Genomic DNA, 14,028 nt, shown 5'->3' with positions numbered 1-14,028 from the left:
GCAGCAGCACAACAAACTACAGACACATTAATGTCTGACTCCTCAATGCAAATACCACTTGATGTGCTTATAAACGAACAGAAAGCTGCACCAACTACAGAACAATAGAAGTGGTTAAAAGGTGGAGCACAGCTAGAAGGTGGTTTGGTGACTTGTAATAGCAAACCAATACTACCAAAGTCCCTACACATATCAGCAGCATTATTGTCAACAGGAGGGGGGGGTAGGTAGATTAGATTTCAGAAATTTGTCGGAACATGCATGATTTGCCAAAAACATAATGCACACCACCTCATCCTTTTCATACAATCCACATGGGTTTTATTGAGCTAAATGAATGCCAAGGCTCAGAATATGCTCTAGTGATCATAGACGTGATCTCAAAATGGCCAGAAATCTATCCAGTAAAAAAAGCAGATGCCAGTAGCAAAATGTTTGTGCAACCATTTTATTTCAATATATGGCATCCCCACTCTGATAAGATCAGACAATGGGACACATTTTGTTAATGAAGTAATCAGTAAAGTCTCTGAAGCACTAGGAAATAAAACAGAGACTGAGAAAATGCATGGAAGAAACTTGAAAATAAAGAGATTGTTCTAAACAACTCTCCAGTATCTTGCAGGTTGAAACCAGGTGATTGGATCCTGATCAAAGTGCTCCAAAGGAGAAATTGGAGTTCACCAAGGTGGGAAGGTCCTTATCAAGTGCTACTCACCACACCTACTGCCTGCAAAATAGCAGAAAGACCGTCCTGGATCCATCAAAGCCACTGCAAAAAAGTGAGTGACAACCTAAACGTTTAGACGCCGACACCCCTAACTCCTGTATGGTGATCTATTGGTGGAGGGAGGGCTGATCGGGTATACCCCGCCTTCTTCTTCTTGCCAGTAGTCTACTCATCAGAGGTCACAGGTGTGTCTGGTCATCATGAAGACACTCGTCCTCCTAGTGGCTAATGTTGCACTCCTGGTGAGTTTCTTAACACTCACCCGAAAGAAAGAAGATGAACAACGCATGGTATCGATATATACATGACAGAACACCCAGAAAGGACTGCTATGTTTGCTCCTATATGCCCCCAACGACACAATACGCCACCTTGTATGCGAAGGGAAAGGACATAATTCAGGCAAAGTGTGCCGCAAGCTACGCCAGTCGTGGGCATCAATTCCAGGGAATCGTGGTCAACCATGAGGAACCTCTCCAGATAGGACTGCGAAATGGCACATGTGACGAATGGTTCTGGGTTGACCTGAAAGTGAAGCACAGAAGTAAGGCTAAATCATTCCCAGTCTTTCTTGGAAACAATGGGACTTTGAGCCACAGCCTATGCTACCGCCAAGAGAACGGATCCACGCCAATGGGAAACACCACCACCAACTGCAAAGCAGTACAGACACACGCTCCTGGAGGGCCCGTGAAGAGCGGCAACATCTCAAATGGCACCTTCTGGGTGCAAGGGATGGCCTGGGATATCCTTCCTGGGAATTGGACAGGTCAGTGCGCTCCCATTTTCATATCTGACCACACTTTCAAGATAACCATGGACGCCACGTCAACTTCAACGTCAACAACAAGGAAAAGACGAAGCACCCCAGACCTCAAGCAGCATGATTCCATATGGGGTTCCGATGTCCCAGAGGAATTTAAACTTTGGACTGAAAGACAAAAGGTTCTGAATGCTTCATGTAAATTCAACGACGAATGGGATCAGGAGATTGACGCTCTGTGCATTGCAGTAATGCAACACAGGGTAGCATTGGACATAATTCTAGCCGAGAAAGGAGAATTCTCTTTAACAACACATGTTGCACATACATTCCAGATAATGTGCACTCACCGAACATGACTGATGCTCTGAAAACACTCAGACAACTTCGGGATGCACAACAACGAGACTATGCCGCAAACACAGAAGACTGGCTTACGTGGCTTTTAAGCGGCTCTTGGAAGTCCCTGCTGATTAAAGGACTTGTTTTTGTTGGTGTTATAATACTGTTATTCTGCTTCAATTCATGCTTACATCACCCTGTCACAGAATGATGAAGATGATAATGAGACAGACACTTGGATATAACATACTCACAAAACCCACTATTTTATGATGTCTTGGCTAAAAATATCTACAAGTGGCCGTAGACTGATGCACTGTTAGTGGTTGCTATGTACATATATAGAAGGAAAGATCAAACAACAGGTGGGAATGTCAAAAGATTTCAGGATTTTGGGATTTTTATTATGTTATGCTTAAAAGTACGTTTCTTTATCTAAATATGTTTGCTCTTTCAGTTAAACTTAAATGGGGAAGTGCAGACTCAACAGGAAGCCTGCACAGTTCTATTTTAACTCTTCCTGTACGTCTCTGAGAATGCTATGAATAAAAAGGCTGACAACTATTGCACGGTGCGAGTCTCCCTGAGTCTCACCCGTGTACACGTTAAACCTGTCTGAGCGTTTTTATTCCGACCTGAGTTGCAATACAGGAAAACTCCTGACATAAACCAAATTCTTTTATTTGTTGGTTGTTGCATATTTAAGCTCTACAGTCAGGAAAGGAGGAGATGAGGCCTCAACAATGTTGGGTTGTAGCTGTGGTTCAGGTTAGAGTGAGTGTCCATGGAATAAATGTAAGTCAGTGAACTGGAAACATGACTGTGTTCAAACTTTTCCTTTTTATAATGAGTCTAATCAAAGGTGTACAGAAGTATCTCCACTTTGACTTTTCTGTGTCACCATCAGAGCTTCTGCACAGTGTGGAGAAAGATCCAGAAGCAGAGCTGCACTGCAGACAGCCAGTCAGAGCAGCTGTGTACAAAGTAAGACTGAACATCTGTCTGCTGATGGACTCATTTCTGAAAACTGGACTTCTTGTGTTGTTCAGACATTGAAGAGTTTTCTTTCTCTTTAGTCTCATTGTTTTTCTTTCTTTCAGCAGATGTTGGTCTGCAGGAGGTTTTAGATGAACATAAGATCAGTCTGAGGAGGAGATGTGAACGTGTGACTGAAGGAAGTGATGAAACAGGAAGTAGAACCCTCCTCAACAGGATCTACACTGAGCTCTACATCACAGAGGGACAGAGTGAAGAGGTTCATACCCAACATGAGGTGAGGCAGCTGGAGACAGCTTCCAAGATGGACGCCCTCCATGACGCTCCAATCAGGTGCCAGGACATCTTTAAAGCCTTACCTGACCAACAGAGACCCATCAGAGTGGTTCTGACCAACGGCGTGGCTGGTGTTGGAAAAACCTTCTCAGTGCAGAAGTTCACTCTGGACTGGGCAGAGGGCTTGGAGAACCAACATGTCAGTGTGGTGGTTCTGCTTTCATTCAGGGAGCTGAACCTGATCAGAGATGAGCAGTACAGTCTTCTGGAGCTGCTCCATGTTTTCCATCCAACATTACAGAAGGTCACAGCAGAGAAGCTGGCTGTCTCTCAGCTTTTGTTCATCTTTGACGGCCTGGATGAAAGCAGACTTTCATTGGATTTCACCAACAGGAAGCTGCTGTCTGATGTCACACAGAAGTCATCAGTCAGCCAGCTGCTGACAAACCTCATCCAGGGGAATCTGCTTCCCTCGGCTCTCGTCTGGATAACTTCCCGACCCGCAGCAGCCAATCAGATCCCTCCTACATGTGTTGACAGGCTAACAGAAGTACGAGGCTTCACTGACGCCCAGAAGGAGGAGTACTTCAGGAGGAGATTCAGTGATGAAGAGCTGTCCAGCAGAATCATCTCCCACATGAAGACATCCAGGAGCCTCCACATCATGTGTAGTATCCCAGTCTTCTGCTGGATCACTGCTACAGTTCTGGAGCACATGTTGACTACAGAGCAGAGAGGAGAGCTGCCCAAGACCCTGACTGACATGTACTCACACTTCCTGCTGGTTCAGACAAAGAGGAAGAAGAACAAGTACCATGAGGGACATGAGACGAGTCCACAGGAGCTGACGGAGGCTGACAGGGAAGTTCTTCTGAAGCTGGGGAGGCTGGCGTTTGAACATCTGGAGAAAGGAAACATCATGTTCTACCAAGATGACCTGAAGCAGTGTGGTCTGGATGTGACAGAGGCCTCGGTGTACTCAGGAGTTTGTACAGAGATCTTCAAAAGAGAGTGTGTGATCTTCCAGAAACCAGTCTACTGCTTTGTTCATCTGAGCATTCAGGAGTTTCTGGCTGCTGTCTACATGTTCCACTGTCACACCAACAGGAAGACAAAGGTGCTGAAGATGTTTCTAAAATCAAAATCTTTAATCAAGGTGATTTCCAGTGTTTTTGATAACAAAGATCTCCAATCACTTGATGTCTTTCTGTGGAGAGTCATGGAGAAATCCCTCCAGAGTAAAAGTGGCCACCTGGACCTGTTTGTTTGCTTCCTTCATGGCCTCTGTCTGGAGTCCAACCAGAGACTCTTAGTAGGTCTGCTGGGTCAGACAGAGATCAGTCCAGGAACCATCCAGAGAGTCATCAACAACCTGAAGGAGATGAACAGTGATAAAATCTCTCCTGACAGAAGCATCAACATCTTCCACTGTCTGATGGAGATGAACCACCTCTCATTATTTCAGGAGATCCAAGAGTTCCTGAAGTCAGAGAACAGATCAGAGGAACTCTCTGAGATCCAGTGCTCAGCTCTGGCCTTCATGCTGCAGATGTCAGAGGAGGTTCTGGATGAGTTGGACCTGCAGAAGTACAACACATCAGAGCAGGGACGACAGAGACTGATTCCAGCTGTGAGGAACTGCAGAAAGGCTCGGTGAGTCCAGATGTGATCATTAACATCACTGATCAGTGTAGGTTAGTAGTTTAACTTTGAAAATAAAATCAGATTGTAAGCACAAAGTGTTTGTGTCCGTACACTGCAACCTTCCACACCATCCTTTATTGTACAGACTCAGCAGCAGCTCCATGGATCCCAAATCCAAGAGTGTCACATCCATGCAGTCACAGCTGTTTCCACCATGTTTCCACTGATATTAATCCTGTTCAATGACACGTTTCATATCAGTGAATATGTTCTTTAGGACGTCCACTGACATGTTTAAGTGTCCCGCTGGAAATCACTCAAATCATCCATGAAATCCATGAAAAATCCTTTTAGTGTTTCTAACTTCACCCTCTGTCCTCTCTCTCTCTCCATCCTCCTCACTGCTTCTTTCACTGATAATCACACAAACATCGTATTCAGCTACAAAATAACACAATAATATCATCTGATGATCATTATTATAAGAGCAGGATCCATATTTGATATCAGAGTAACACACTGCTTGGTTATGTGCAGTCATCATCAGTGACTGTGGGTCAAACAGAAGCTCTCTGATTGGCTGCTGACCTTGGTCACCTGTCCACTCTCACCTGTTTGTGTTTGCTCTCTCTTTGCTGTCTCCATCCTCTCTCTCCTTTCTCTCCCTCTCTGTCTTTGTACCGTCACTCAGGTCCAATGGAAACAGTGACATTTACAAACCAATCAAAGACAAACTGATCCATGTCAGGTTATAACAATATTCAAAGTGAATACAGGCTGCTGCTGGACACAGACAGGTAACATCATTTTGACTTGCTGTCACCTGGATCTGGACTCATAAACACTGAAGCCCTGAACAGGAATACAAATCATTTTCTGCCAACTAGCGACACACCAGCAGATAATGGCTCAGAAAGCTAAAATGAGCCAATCATTTCTGTGTTTAGTTCCCCTGAAATCAGCTCTGATATCAGCAGCTCTGAGTTCATTCATCATTATTGTCCAGTGATGAGATTTCTGCTCCGTTTGGTAACAGTCAGCAGGTTTTTCCTGCGTGTGGACGTGAACAGTCGTACCTGACAGCAGGTAGCAAACAGAGATCATCTTTCCAGCTGGAACTCTTCACTGAGCTGAACTCATTCAAAATGTTCTGGAGTCAAAACAGGAAACAGTCCAAATGTGTGTCTTCACTCTGACTCTGGATCAGACCTCAGTGACAGACTGTGGACATTATGGAAGCCTAAATGTGACACCATCTTCCTCCTTCATCTGCAGATTAAAGCCAAACAAAGATTCTCATTAAAGTCTGCAGGTCTGAGAGAGACTCAATCGTTGTGTCATGTCAAACACAGTAAGAGGAGCTGAAGCACAGATGTGAAGAGCAGATTCATCAGATTATGACCTCACTCTGTTTTGTCTTCATATACATTCAGTCTGTGTTTATAATGCAGATTTTCTGCTTTTATAATAACACATTTTATATTTTCTATCATCACAGACTGACTCGGTGTCGACTCTCAGAGTCTCACTGTGAAGTTGTGGCCTCAGCTCTGAAGTCCAACCCCTCCCATCTGACAGAGCTGGACATGAGTAGAAATTATGACCTGCAGGATTCAGCAGTGAAGCTTCTGTGTGCTGGACTGGAGAGTCCAAACTGTCGACTGGAGACTCTGAGGTGAGTTCACTGACTGCGTCTGTTGTTGTTTTTCTATATTTCAGGTCTTTGATTGATGTTTGAAACTTTCTTTAGTTCCTAAATGTTCAGGATGTGTCTGAAGACAAATGTGAAGAAGTTTGAGGGCTTTCAGAAATGTTGTGTCTTTCCAAACGACTGAACAACAGTTTTTCCTTTTGGCTCCAAACAGAAGTGACAGACTTGAGCAGGGTTCATTTAAAGGCTGACAGAAGTGGAGTGGTGACGGGGAGATGTTTGACAGGACAGTGTTTCAGCCTCCACAGGTTCATGTTGTGCTCCATCAGTCAGTGAAGATGAAGTCAGTGCTGATGAGGCTGTAGAGTGTGTGAGGGATGTGAATGAGGATGATGAAGATCTGATGATAGCAGATAAAAACAGGCTGCAGAGACTTTGAGCCATACAGGGCACACAGTGTGTGTACAGAACAGCTGAAATCATTCTGGAGGCCTCACTGGAATATGGAAGCATCACAGTACAGCTTCACTAAAGTCTCTGATATGAGAAATGAAGCAGCCAGAGCTTTTTCATGAGTGGAAATCCACTGTGACTGTGAGCTGCTGCTACAGCCTCCAGATTAGCCAGCAGCTCATCCTGCTCAACATTTTCTCACCAACTTTAATGGAAGTGTGATGTTTTCAGCTGGAGTGATGGTCAGGGTGGCCTCCCTCTCCTCTTCTTCTCCTCTTCCTCTTTCATTTGTAAAGCCACTTCTGCTGCTTTCATTCATTTGGAAGTCCTGTAGCTGAGTTTGGGAGAGACTAACAGCCTCGGCAGCAGAGGGGAGAAAGGCTGTAACACCACCACTTTACTCTGTTCTACCTGTCACATCATTTTATCAGGAAACAAATGTGCTCATGTTTTTACTATGTTTGTCTTGAAGATGTAAGAAGATCACATGGTGCTTTTTATTATTGTGTTGGTTTGTTTCCTGTCTCTTGGATGGAGCCCAGCTGTGCGTGGCCCCTGGGCCTGTGGTCAGAGTGTGTGCTGGATAATCCGGCCCAGGATGAGGCCAAACTGACATGGGATGAAATGTCTGTCAGATAATTGAGCTTAGTGTAGTTTCATTTCTGCACAATTTAAAAACAACCAAAACTTCCCGCTTCCCGCTCCACCACAATCACCCACACATGCAGGGCCTTGGGGTGGGGGTGTGTCACCAGGGTGCAGAGGAGGCATCCCCCCCCCTCTGTCCCCTTCTGGCTGCCTCTACCTCAATTTTATCCCACAACTTAGACATTCACATTACTCACACTCTCATTACACATACATATAGGATCTTGGGGGTGGGCACGCTATATGGAATCCAAATCACCATCAGGGTGTACACCTCACCCCTGGCGTCGTTGCCCACCTCTCAATTTTAACTACACGTAGACATTGAGGGCTAGCAGGAGGGGCTATGCGCTTACCTGCTGCTCTCTGGCAGGTAGCTCCATGCCCTCCTGGGTTTTAAATGCACCTTAGAACAAACATACACCAACACTACATATGAGCGGGTGGAGGAAGGTTTGGAGTCTTCTCACCCCCCCCTTCTCTGCGGCCTGTTGGAGCGGGGGGGGCCAGGAGGAGGAGGAGTTGGCCGTCCGACTGGGGTCTGGTATGTGGGGCCTCCCTACCGCTGCGGAGTCGGGGCGGTCTGCTTCTCCCCACCTCAGGGAAAAAGGTAACACCACCTGGGTCTGGGTGCAATTTCCTCCTCCAGGGGCAAGGGTACCTAGATCCGGTTCTTAGAGTACGCTTGGGGAGTGTGATTGTGTGTACAGTGTCTCTTTATGTCTGTCTCCACGTTGGTCGAGTGTGGAGTAATTGCTTATGAGAGCATGAGGGTGGGAATGGATGTTTGTATCTGTGTGTGCCTGTATGTCTGTGTCTATATGTCAGGTTGGGTATCAGACGCCACCTCTCTGGGAACATCTCAGGCCCTCCAAGGTTTGGAGGCCTATCTCCCCCCACCACTTCCCCTGCCGGTGGCAGACGCCCTCAGACATCGGTGCGTTGGTGGTTCTTTGTGTCTAGGGATGGGCGCCCAGGTACACACCGGCTCACTCCTTGGCGGCTGCTTATCGGGGCCTGGAGCCTGGGGCTCACTCGGGCCACTTCGGAGGTGGAGTGCCCTCGGCCTCTCGGCCTACGGCTCGGTCACTCAGGCACAGCTGGCTGCCGGCGGAGCTCACAGGCGCGTCACTGCAACCCCTCTGGCTTCTGCTCCGCGGCTGCTGAGTGACGCCTCATCTGGGACTCTCCTCAGCTCTTTCGGGGATAGTGGCGCGGCTGCCCCTCTGTTGGTCTTCCTTGGTCTCTTGTGTTCTGGGGGCCTCTGGATGTCTGGAGTTTCGATCTCCTCCATACCTGCTTCATGCCCTGGAGGACGGGGCAGTGGCCCCCCCACACCCTCTAGCACAGTGGTTCCCAAACTTTTTTTGCTGAGCCCCCCTTGTTTAACAAGAAAAATGTTCGCGCCCCCCACCCCGCGCGTGCACGCGCGCACGCACACGCACGCACACATCCTTCAACCACACACACCCATATTTTGCTCCATTGCGGTTTATTTCACACCTCAAACATTTATTAAACAATTAAGCAAATACAAATAATCTGCAATAAATTACAGGTAGTAAGAAAATAAACTACCAACTCTTTTACGCTCAGTCCGCACCTACACGGGTATTTTTGAACGCGCAGCTGTTTCGGGCACATGTAAACGGGGTATCGAATCACCGAGAACGGAGATTTTTTAAAACTCCTTTTTTTGCGTTTATGTGTGGACAAGGACTACAGAGTTTGTCACGCAATGTCAAAGGTATGTGCCTTTTCACGTCACACTGTGCGCCACGTTATTGTTTACATGAGATGAATTGCAGAATGGCAGATAGAGACAAAATACTGTTAATCTGACTCTGCAGGTTTTACACGCTTACATATACAGGCCATTACTGTCCCTGCATTTAGAAAGGCAGAGGCATCACGGTGTAATTATTTTACATGTAGTTGTTTTTTTTCCTGTGTAATAATGTTCAACATTGCTATCAATACATTTTTCAAAAAAACCCCTCTACAAAATGGGTTCAAAAACATAAACAACTGTGGGATACTGTTTGTCCGTGATTTGAACAGCCCAGCGCTGCTCCCGATGCAGGGAAAACTAAGGGAGACCTACCTCAGCACTTGTGCAGGTGAAGCCAAAGGGAAGATATGCTTCACCATATTTTCTAGTCTTTGGCTTAGAATGAAGTTGGTTTGGAAACATATTCAGCTTTGCTTCATCTCCTGCTTTGCGTTTGTGTGGGCGCCCCATGCTAGCAGTGTCCAAGCGTTGTTTTTGTTTTTGTTTTTTTTCCCTTTTCATGCCGCGCCCCCCCTGCAATAGCTCTGCGCCCCCCTAGGGGGCGGGCCCCACACTTTGGGAACCACTGCTCTAGCAGATCATTACATGAAGGAACCTTTTAAAAAAAACAAGCGCGTCCATGCTCACAGGTGTACACACGGGTGATTACACACACAAACTACACCCTTTTTGGCTCCTACCTCAAAGCACACTGTGCGCTGTCGATCTTACGTGCTGCACAATAATGTTTAACATTTAGTATTTACTGCCATATTCCCATAGATCATTGTGATGTTGTTTATCCTATTACTCTCGTTTTCTTCTGCTTGTTTTCTTTTTTCTTTTTCAACAGGTGATCCAGGTGATCGATATATGTATTTTTTTGTCTGCTTGCTCTGTTGGTTTTTGTTTTTTGCCCTATTTTTCCCCGTCCCTCTTCTCAGCTGTTTTTCTTTCCCTCTTTCTTTCTCCCAGTAAAGTCTGTCCCGTATTCAGCAAATGAAAATAAAATAAACAATAAAAGGTGAATCAAATGGACCATTACGGCAAGGCTGGGATGGTCAGTTTGGTAAAGTAAATCCGTTGGGCATCTTTCTTTGCCTTTAGACAATAATTCTGATGGCAAAAGAGCCAAACGGGCCAAGCAAAAAAAAAATAAAAAAAATAAAAATAAAAATAAAAACAACCAAAACTTTGTTCTGTCTTTTCTATGTTATACTGTAGACTTTCTTTGATACTGTGTCCAAAAGGAGCAGCTTTTACTTTGAAGGGGAGGCGTCTCTGTTTCCTCTTCAGGTTGGATGATGGAAGCAAATGAGTGTGTGATGTTCTTTCAGTGTTGCACTTTGTAGACGCTCCCTGAGCACTGGTCTCACAGCCAGCTGCACATAGAGACCAGTGTTGTTAGTCCAGGTCAGAAGATGACTTGTTGGAATGAAAATGAGCTTGTAGTTTGTCTGCTTTAATCATGTGACTGGAAAAAGGTGTTGGACTTCAAATATGTCCGTTTCTTTCACACTTCACCTTTAAAAGTGAAGCCTTGTGGTTCCTGGAGGGAAAAACACGACTTTTTCAAGTCTTTGTCCTGTTTTTATGATAAATGTACGACTTTAATGTGAAACATTCAGAGTTTTTTCTCTTGTTGTGTTTGTTTGAAGCTGCTTCCTGTTGGCTTCAGCTGTTTGTTTCCATTTTCTAAACTTCTACATTCTGAACCTTCTTCAGCTCTGAACAGATGATGAAACACTGAATGATTTCAAGCTCACACTTTGTCTAATAAACTTACATCTTTCATTCTTTATACAGATTGAAGAACTGTGGTTTGTCAGAGATCAGCTGTGATTATCTGGCAGCAGCACTGAAGTCCAACCCCTCCCATCTGAGACAGCTGGAGCTGAGCTACAACTACAAGCTGCAGGATTCAGGAGTGAAGCATCTGTGTGGTTTCCTGGAGAGTCCAGGATGTGGACTTGAAACTCTGAGGTCAGTCAGCATGTTTTAGTTGTGCTGAGATGAATATGATGTGAAAGTTGTGCTGACACTAAACTGCAGACATCAGGCTGATATTATACTGATCCACACTGAGGATCTTCATGGTAAAGTCTGTTTTCTTCTTCTCTGGTTTAGTCCATTGACTGCAGCAGAACAATGTTCACATTTCAAACAGTGAGACTCAACGTATGGCCCGCGGCCCACACGCGGCCTGCCCACCTTTCCTGATTCAGAGAGAGGGGACCCTGATTAACTGTGTAGTGTTCTTCCTCACAGTTCTAAGTATCAGACACAACAATGAATAATCCACAGCTGACTGTCTTAGCAGGTCAAAGGTCACGGCACACAGCAGACAGTGGGAAATATTCTAATTCTGATCATTTATCAGCACATATCCATATGTATAAAAACAAAGCTGACACTGTGAGACTTGATCAGAGGTGTGATCATCACAGCAGAGGCCTTTGTGTCAAAGTCACTGAGGATCAAACAGAAACACATGAAGCAGATTTTCCTCTTCTGGCCTTTTATAGCAGATAACCTTCAAAATATTCTGCAGTCGATCAAAAACTGAAGCAAACCATGAATCAACATGTGAACATGAGCTGATGCTGCTGAAGTGAAGCAAAGTTACAGAGGTTTGATTACAGACACAGCTGAGAGTTTGTAATCTGTCATCATTTTAAAAGGTTTCAATTTCTTCAGTATTGAACAGCAGAAATGAGGCTTTGTTTTCAGAGGCCGACAGCAGTGAACACAACAGCAGACTGGTGCGTAATAAGCAGTGAATAATGCAGAAAACAGATTTTTGAAGGTAAACTGTTCTTGAAGTACACTGAGAGAGAGAGAGCTGTGCAGGAAGTAAAGGTCAAAGTCAGAGAGAATTCATGACGATGTTCATCAAACGTAAAGCGTAGTTTGGATCTTCTTTTGCTGCTGGTTCACTCAGTTTTGGTTGGAGACAGATGAAACCTGCAGCTTCAGGATCTGTGAGCTGTCCACTTTCAGCCCCGACGGCGTGTCCGTGTACGTGCCGTCGAGTGAACGATCCACGCTCTGTGTTTCCATCTTTGTGTGTTTAGCTGCTCTCATTTACTGTTTTATCTGTTTGGTTGTTGTTGAAATACTTTTGGGAGCTTTAACCTGAGATTCTGGCAAAATACATTTATATTAAAAATCCATTCAGGATCGAATGAATCAACATCGCTTTATTCAAATTAAAACCATTTAAATAGGAAAATCCATTTTTTTACACCCGCCTCTAATGCTGGGTAATGTCAGCTGGTCCATGTGCAGCTGGCTGTGAGGCTCAGGGAGCGTCTACAAAGTGCAACACTGAAAGAACATCATCCATAAATATTGAGGAATAACTGGACTCTCATACAGCGAGACTCAAATGCCTTTAAACATCAGCTTATCCTGCTGATCCAAGTCCAACACTGAGTTTGTAAAAACATGTTTGTCAATCATTTTGTTTGGTTTCTGAGGAAAATGATTCAATAACTTGCTGCTAATACACAACATTTCATCATATTTCCTCATAACCCTCTTTTGTCTGACCATTTGATCCCATTTGAATTTGCAATAAAGGATCCACAGAGTTTGGTGACAATAATGACAGTAGATGTTTGTGTGAAAGTGCTGGAAGCAAATGAGTGTGTGATGTTCTTTCAGTGTTGCACTTTGTAGACGCTCCCTGAGCACTGGTCTCACAGCCAGCTGCACATAGAGACCAGTGTTGTTAGTCCAGGTCAGAAGATGACTTGTTGGAATGAAGATGAGCTTGTAGTTTGTCGGCTTTAATAATGTGACTGGAAAAAGGTGTTGGACTTCAAATATGTCCATTTCTTTCACACTTCACCTTTAAAAGTGAAGCCTTGTGGTTCCTGGAAGGAAAAACACGACTTTTTCAAGTCTTTGTCCTGTTTTTATGATAAATGTACGACTTTAATGTGAAACGTTCAGAGTTTTTTCTCTTGTTGTGTTTGTTTGAAGCTGCTTCCTGTTGGCTTCAGCTGTTTGGAGTTTCCATTTTCTAAACTTCTACATTCTGAACCTTCTTCAGCTCTGAACAGATGATGAAACACTGAATGATTTCAAGCTCACACTTTGTCTAATAAACTTACATCTTTCATTCTTTATACAGATTGAGGGGCTGTGATTTGTCAGAGATCAGCTGTGATTATCTGGCAGCAGCACTGAAGTCCAACCCCTCCCATCTGAGAGTGCTGGACCTGGGTAGTGACTCCTGGTCTTCGACTACGAACAAGCTGCAGGATTCAGGAGTGAAGCATCTGTGTGGTTTCCTGGAGAGTCCAGGATGTGGACTTAAAGTTCTGGGGTCAGTCAGCATGTTTTAGTTGTGCTGAGATGAATATGATGTGAAAGTTGTGCTGACACTAAACTGCAGACATCAGGCTGATATTATACTGATCCACACTGAGGATCTTCATGGTAAAGTCTGTTTTCTTCTTCTCTGGTTTAGTCCATTGACTGCAGCAGAACAATGTTCACATTTCAAACAGTGAGACTCAACGTATGGCCCGCGGCCCACACGCGGCCTGCCCACCTTTCCTGATTCAGAGAGAGGGGACCCTGATTAACTGTGTAGTGTTCTTCCTCACAGTTCGAAGTATCAGACACAACAATGAATAATCCACAGCTGACTGTCTTTAGCAGGTCAAAGGTCACGGCACACAGCAGACAGTGGGAAATATTCTAATTCTGATCATTTATCAGCACATATCCATATGTATAAAAAC

The 14,028-nt window shown here is 44.8% G+C and overlaps 1 protein-coding gene across 1 annotated transcript in view; it reads left to right on the top strand.

The window, feature by feature from the left end:
- LOC106097313 (NACHT, LRR and PYD domains-containing protein 12-like) overlaps window positions 1–14,028 on the top strand; it is a 73,442-nt gene that overhangs the window by 46,554 nt on the left and 12,860 nt on the right. Inside the window, exons 5-6 of the mRNA XM_025899326.1 lie at window positions 6,250–6,426; window positions 11,081–11,257. Of these exons, the coding sequence (XP_025755111.1) occupies window positions 6,250–6,426; window positions 11,081–11,257 (354 nt within the window). The remainder of the gene's footprint in view (window positions 1–6,249; window positions 6,427–11,080; window positions 11,258–14,028) is intronic.

This window comes from Oreochromis niloticus, linkage group LG3 (genome assembly GCF_001858045.2).
Source record: "Oreochromis niloticus isolate F11D_XX linkage group LG3, O_niloticus_UMD_NMBU, whole genome shotgun sequence".
Classification (NCBI taxonomy): Eukaryota; Metazoa; Chordata; class Actinopteri; order Cichliformes; family Cichlidae; genus Oreochromis; species Oreochromis niloticus.
This window is presented reverse-complemented; position numbering and strand designations above follow the sequence as displayed.